Raw genomic sequence first — 7,262 nt, 5'->3', positions numbered from 1 at the left:
ACGAATTGCTTTATATTAGGAAGTGAAAAGTCGGTCTTTGAAGCCCAGTAGGGCCTGTTTCACGTTTTCTAACTAAATACCAATAAACCTAATTTATAGAGCATGATGACGATGACAATCTACATGATGATATGAATGATGTAGACATTCGTGACTAGTACATGTAAATAGCTCTTGGGTAGAATATGCAATATCAGTATGCCATATGCTTAGTTAGTCTAATTGTTCCTTTCATTATGTCTGAACTTCGTAGTTTTCTTTTATTAGGTTGATAACTTCTTATTTATATTTTTCAAAAAGCTTGCTTTCGCTTTACGCTTTCGCAGCGCTTTACGTTTTGGTATGAGAGCGCTTCGCCCCATGCTTTCGCTTTTTAAAACCTTACAACCTTCTATTGAAAATACTAATCCCCATTCCATTTCGATTGCCGACACTTTAGACTAGATAATGGTGACTGCTGAGAAGAGGTTCCTTCAAACTTGTGACTGGTGATTTAATATTGAATCACAGTAATAAAAAAACTGACCAATCCGTGACTCCCTATTTACCCTTGAACTCGCCACAAATTAGTTCATAAAAAAAACAATGTAAATTTTGCCATTAACTTCCAACCAAATTCTTTGGGATACAATTGGTAAATACTGGTATAAGCAGTACCTGTAACAAACATTTCTCGTCGCTTAGGGAGTTGCCAAAACCCAATTAGACAAGCCACCCTACTCCGGTATTTTCTGCATCAGCTGATAGTTTTCTGATGTAGTTCTTGTTACAAACCAAAGCATGTAAACAGATGATTCCATGCTACAAATTCAGATATCATAAAGGTGCCAGCTTCCCCTGACTGACGCATCCTTTATTTATCAATCCAGTGTTTGTAAATATATCTAACATGTGATTGTGATGTTGTCACTAACAAGATAGTGCCGACAACAAATAGAGAAAAATGTTGAAGACTAGGACAGGAATTCATCAAAAATCTCTCAACCAAAAACCCTGATAATAACTCTCACATAGGCAGCTGAAGACACGGAAAATGTGTTGCATAAGATCTCCCAAATTAAGAAAAAGCTTTAGGACTAGGTAAAAGGTACTCTAATCTTCCACGCAAGCAAGCACAAGAAAAGCAAGCGAAGTAGAAGCTGCCGAAAAGCAAGACGAGGAAGCGGGAGCCTACCCTGATCGACTCCACCCTTTTGTCCATGACTAAGAAGGTGGACTAATGTTCCCTTAATAATGACCATCTCTGAATAGGAGTGACTAATGATGATGACGGACACCTACACTGCTAATGAACAAAACTATAAAAGATTTCGTCATTTGCCATTTGGCTAATGGTGGAGCCCTTCCTTCCAATTCATGAAGAACTAAATGAAGTAAGCAATAAAAAAAAATCCCTAAATGAAGAACTAAGCATTAAAGCATCAGAAGTAAGCAACTCCTCAATTAGCATGATATACGAGTTATAAGCTAAGCAGCAGTATGAAACTCAAGTTTATACACTAAAGTAAAGCAACATTGGAACTGAGAACCAACCTAAATTACCTTCTTTCCATGCTTCACTGGTATCGACATTGAATGACACCAAGAGAGAGTACTCTTGCACATGACCATGTTCCTTGTATGAGTGTGGACAAAAGTGCTCTAATTCATCAGCCTGCAAAAATAAACAAAAAAGGAAGCAAAGATAGATTTGGAATCATATGAGTCATATGATTGGTCTATAGCCGACTAGATTCACATCAAAATCCAAGGAAATCGGAAGAAAACTTTATCCTCTTTAGAGTAGGCAATTTCATCTGGTTCTATGACACCTATCTCCAATTCCAAGCTAACGTCTATGCAAGTTTGTGCCATCCAATTATATTAGAAATAAAATCTTTTTTAACCTCTTTATGATATGCCATTAAAGTTCCACCTTGGATGCAGGCACAAACATAGTCGCAATCGCATAATGAAAGCCGATGAATTATAATACAACAGAAAGAACAAAAGCATAAAAAAAAAATCTACGGATACAAACGGCAAAAAGAATAACCTGAAATTCTATAGAGAATTATCTTGCTCTAGATTGGAGACAACATATTACACTAATCTTAAGGAATCCATGGTAAAGATTAAGGGTCTGAAAATTAAAAGACAAACATATTACAGTAACAATTTTATAACTCACTGGTAATATACTAAACTGCAGGAATATAGCAACAACAAGAACCTATAACATATTCAATTTCTCCAGTTTTTCTTTCTTCTGAGACTTAATCTTCTTCTGGTTCTCTTTATTCCTCTATTCGCGCTTCTCCCCCAACATAAGTACGAGACTGAAGAGAAACTAAACTTTCAACGGCAAGCCTGGTGAAACTACTATGTTTATTTAGCTCTCTAGCACTTCTATGTTCTGGGTCATACAAAACTAGCTTACCGAAGCTCTTGAGTAGAATCTTACCATTCTCAAAAGACCACAAAGGACTTAAAAATATAATATGGTTCAAGATGATGCTCTCATGAGTAATGATATAGCGTCTAGTCCAAGATTCTTGAACTCCATAATCCAGCATCTTCCATACTTCACGATGAATCCTAATACCATTAGCATATGAGTCGACAAGTATGCAAAAGCAGCCTTCCAACACTCCCAGAATCATATATGTATTCTTCTCCGAAAGTTCTTTCGGTAGTAGTTGTAGATCTATGAAACTCTCATTACTGATATCAAAAGAGAGTAAGAAAAACTTATCTTGAGCTACGGCTAACCAGTGAAGGTCTCCATTAAAAAGCACTCCATGTCTTTGCAAAAACATATAATCAGTAGATGACTGATATTTTAATCTCTTTGAGTGTAAAAAATTGTAGTTTGTGAAAGACATAGAATCCAACATATGGTTGTCACAGGGCCGGCCCCATAGGGGAATCAGGGAAAGGCCTAGTTTAGGGCAGCAAGGCCCAGGGGCATAGATGCCTGGTTTTGTGTTGGGGGTATTTCTTAAGAAAAAAATTATATAGGGAATTATTCTTGAAACTACATTAATATATAAAGGGCAAACGTTCAATTGATACAAAACGTCTTGGGACTTTCTGATAAATATTTTCCTCCCGTTGACACACAGTTCTTTTTTTTCTTCCTTTTACTAATTGTATCGAATCTTTCACTAATTGATAAAATTATCTCAATAATTCCTTTTCATTTCCCTTTCTTTCTAATTCCAAAGCACATAACACATAGAGATAGAAAAGAGTTAGAGTTTCGAAGTTTTGGGAATTTTGGTATAATCTTAATTGTAATTTTTTTATTGATTAATTTACGATGATTTGCATTTAGGGTATGTATTCGCATAGAGTCTGCGTCTAAACAAAAAAAATTCACAAATTGTATAAGTATTTTTTTAAATGTTAAGATATCAAAATAATTATCTTTTATTATTAGAGTAGTGCAAACAAAAAAAAATTAGGGGCATAACAAAAAAAAATTCACTTCGGGACAAAATTTTCTAAGAAACGGCCCTGCAAGTTGTCACTGGGAGGATTTCAAGAGAAAGGACCTGATGATTAGACACCTATGTTATACACATGTTATCTGTACTGCAACAGCTCATGGATGCTTATGATTCCCTAGATGATAATAAGTGGCGTCAAGATCATGATGGATTCTTGAAGCTCATGATACTTGATGGGTACTTGAACTTCTGCAATTGTCGTCCGTATATGACGATCATAAAGCACTATCCTCTGGGTCGGCACCAGCAGCTACAACCTCAGTGGTTAGAAGAGACAAACAAAAAACTGCAGTCTTCCCTTTGACAGGCTCGCTTGATGACTACTACTATGCTGACAATGACCCTATTTTCAGTCTTCACGGCTAGTTATATTCTATGTCATGTATAAGGAGGGATATGCTGATGCTCGAAAACCAGTTCCCTATGCTTTCTTAAGACTTTGCTTGGTGCCGCTCTTCCGACTGATCTATCCGAGGTGCATGATCATAAATTAGACATTGCATCTTACTTTAGTCGGGTGGATGATGCTTTTCTAATCAATTTTAGTACCTAGTGTACTATTTCTTAGAGCGCTTATCCTAAATTTTCTAGGTATACACATGCAGGAGGATATGGAGGAGCATTTGAAAATGATTATATTGAACTTTTGTGGAGGCAGTTTACAATAAGAAAAGCGAAATACATGTTTGCAGGTATTGGACCTCAACAAGAAGAGCCTACTGAATAAGACCTCCAGTGATCATTCTAGTGGTGATCAAAATACGAAGAAAGCAAATAGTAGTGTTAGTGAAGACGAGGATAGGAAGAGAAAAAAGAATCTCCATCTGTTACGGCTAGGTTTTATAAAATTCTCAACCGTAGATAAGCTTTCAAACCATTTACGTCTGGGAGTTCTTCCTAGCCGCAGGTAGGAGAAAAAAACGTGAGTTAATTGGACTAGTAAATTATAAATCAAAATCAATTATTTAATCTAAAAAGGAAGTTATCTAACCTAATTAATAATTATCCCTAATTAAATAAGGGTTTTTTAGTAATTATAAAATCATTTTAGATATAAAGTTTTTGAAATTATTTATGGATGACCCGTTTTTGTCTTATTAGGTGAAGCCCTTCTGTTAGAATGTGACGCCCCAATAATAGGCTTCTTTGGAAATGAATGTATAGCAAAATTTGCAGGCTGAGTGTCAAAATTTGCTGCAAGGACCAGTCATTTAGCATTTTCCTTGGACAAAACTTCTGAAAAGATAATTCTCAGAATCATATTGTTTCTCTAGAAAGATTACCGAACTTAATATGAATTCCTGACTTGTTTTCTCTCATAACTTGCAAAGAAGAGACAAAAAAAATCTCCTAAGTCGCTCATTTTCATGATGCACATGCTTACAACATTACACAGAAATAAAGGAAACTAGAAAAGCAGTCGGAAAGCTAAAAGAATAAGGTAATCAGACTATCAGTAGCCGAGTTTGTCTGCAGACAGTGGCCATAGTCATTTTTAAGGGTGCACACGGTACGATTCGGTTCGGTTCTTGTCGAGGCCGAGTACCTGTACCCCTAGAGGTCGGCACTGAACTTTTGGACCGGTACCGGTACCGTGTTTCTCGGTTCCGGTCCGGGACCGGTACCAGTCGGTACCTTTTCAGCGAAAAAACTGATTGCCTTTTCTTTTACCTGTTTTTTCTATATAACAAATTCTCATTCAAAGCAGCAACTAATAAGTAGCAATATTACTAACAAACCAAACAAACAATGTCTTGAAAATATGGAAAAAAAAAAGTAGCAGTAGCCACAGACAGACACACTAAGTCTTGAAAATGAGAAAATCTGAAAAAAGAACAACTAGCAGTGCAGCTAGTGCTGCAGTAGTCTTGAATCTTGATCTTCTAATCCATGTCAGCAGCACTTGTGGTGTCATCAGTGTTGATAGTACCAAGTAACGCTGCAAAAACAAATAATAGCAGTTAGTAACTATTAGACTATATTTATTACTGCCAAACACAAGTAATAATGTAATATGTTACCTTCTTCAACTGGACATTGTTCAAGGAGCATTGAGTTCTGTTATAAAAAATAAGAACTGGGCATTGTTCTAAGCGTAACTGCATAAGTTCTAAGCATAATTTCATTAAGCATAACTGCATAAGTTACAAATTCTAAGCATTATTTATGTGAGCTTTGTTATGATTAGGATTGCTGGGGCATCTTTTAAAGTGCTTCCACAAGGCAGAAGTTCCATTTCTGAACATGTTAGCCCTATAAGTCCTTCCACAATAATTGCAAGTGGCTTCTTCAACATTTCCCCGAGTGAAATGGCGCCATATTTCCATCACTGACAAGAGAAAAGACTTTTAATGATAACAAAAAGATACAACAAAAATTACTCAAAACTGAGTATGCAGCATAGCAATTCAAGGAGCATTGAGATAAAATTTAGACACATTTGGTTCATCGAACAACTTATGAAGTAAATGGCTAGCCCATAATTACTATCACACACACATTACACAAGCAAGCTGCTAGATTAAGTAGGAAGCACTATATATGCATGTTAATGTGAAAGAATGAAAGTTGTGTAACTTTTTACACAGACAAATATGAGAAACATTTCAACCATCATAAAATTAAAAACTCAAAACATCATAAAATTAAAAACTGAAAACAACAAAATTGGTTAGCTCCAAAGATCTAAAAGAAGTTAAAAGAATACTCAAACAGTATTAATTAAAAAAATTATAAAAAGCCTAAAGAAATACAAAGTACCTTAATGGGTTTCCTTCAGCTTCTTCCTTGAATCCTTTCCCTTCGTCTTCTCCCTGACGTGATTGATAACTTACCCTGTGAAACTGAAACCCTAAATTAAATTAATCAAAAGTCCTAGGATCATCCAGAACTCGACTTCATATAGAAATCCATAGTCCTAGGATTAAAATTAGAGAAGAAAAAAAGCAAAAAAAGTAAAAAACTTACACAAATCAAATCATTGAAATCACTGACTTCTTCTCCTTCTTCTTCTGGATCGAGAGGTGTTGTTCGGTGTTCCGTGTTCACTGATTAATGGAGTTCACTTTCAGACTTCAGAGAATCAGAGACTCAAGAACTCAGTTCTCTCTCTATATCAGTCTCTTAGAGGGAAGAGTCGAACTCGAAGACGGAAAAGAAAAATGAAAATGAGAAAGAGAGAAACCCTATCGTTAAGGTACTATATATACCCCCCTAATCTAACGGCTATATTTGTTCAGTACCCCTAAATCTAATGGCTACGAATGGTCGGTTCTTTCGGTCCGGACGGTACGGGACTTATACAGGACCGTGTACCTGTACCTCATCAGCCTCGGTTCCTATTTTCTGGACCGGTACCTGTACCCCGTTCCTCGGTTCGGGACAAATATCGGCTCGGTTCCGCCGGTTCCGGGACGGTTCCTCGGTCCAGCTCGGTTCCTGTGCACCCTTGGTCATTTACATAGTTCCAATATCCAACAGAGTTGAATAGAAATATCAAATTACCTGAATCAAGAATTTTTCCTTTTTCTTTATCTTTTTCCTATAGATATTTTCATGTTCAGTTCGCCATTACAATGGCAGACGACCCCATTTGCTTATTTTAATTTGCGCATCAAGTTAACACAATTCAAACCATATTCGAATGGTACAATCATCTTGCAGATGCCAACAAGTGAAAATTCCTGGGAATCCAGCTCTCACAGTTCACAGCTCTCCACAAGTAAGGATTCTAGCAGCTCACCTGTGACTCCGTGCAATATAAAACGAAAC

At 36.5% G+C, this 7,262-nt stretch overlaps 1 protein-coding gene across 1 annotated transcript; it reads right to left on the bottom strand.

Annotated features, from left to right (window-relative positions):
- Positions 1 to 2,276: 2,276 nt before the first annotated feature.
- On the bottom strand, positions 2,277 to 2,798 carry LOC113359876 (F-box protein CPR1-like). The gene has a single exon (XM_026603448.1). It carries the CDS (start codon positions 2,796 to 2,798, stop codon positions 2,277 to 2,279), a length of 522 nt encoding a protein of 173 aa, XP_026459233.1.
- Positions 2,799 to 7,262: the final 4,464 nt, after the last annotated feature.

Source organism: Papaver somniferum, chromosome 1 (assembly GCF_003573695.1).
Source record: "Papaver somniferum cultivar HN1 chromosome 1, ASM357369v1, whole genome shotgun sequence".
Classification (NCBI taxonomy): Eukaryota; Viridiplantae; Streptophyta; class Magnoliopsida; order Ranunculales; family Papaveraceae; genus Papaver; species Papaver somniferum.
Note: the sequence above shows the minus strand (reverse complement) of the source record. Positions and strands in the feature narration are given on the sequence as shown.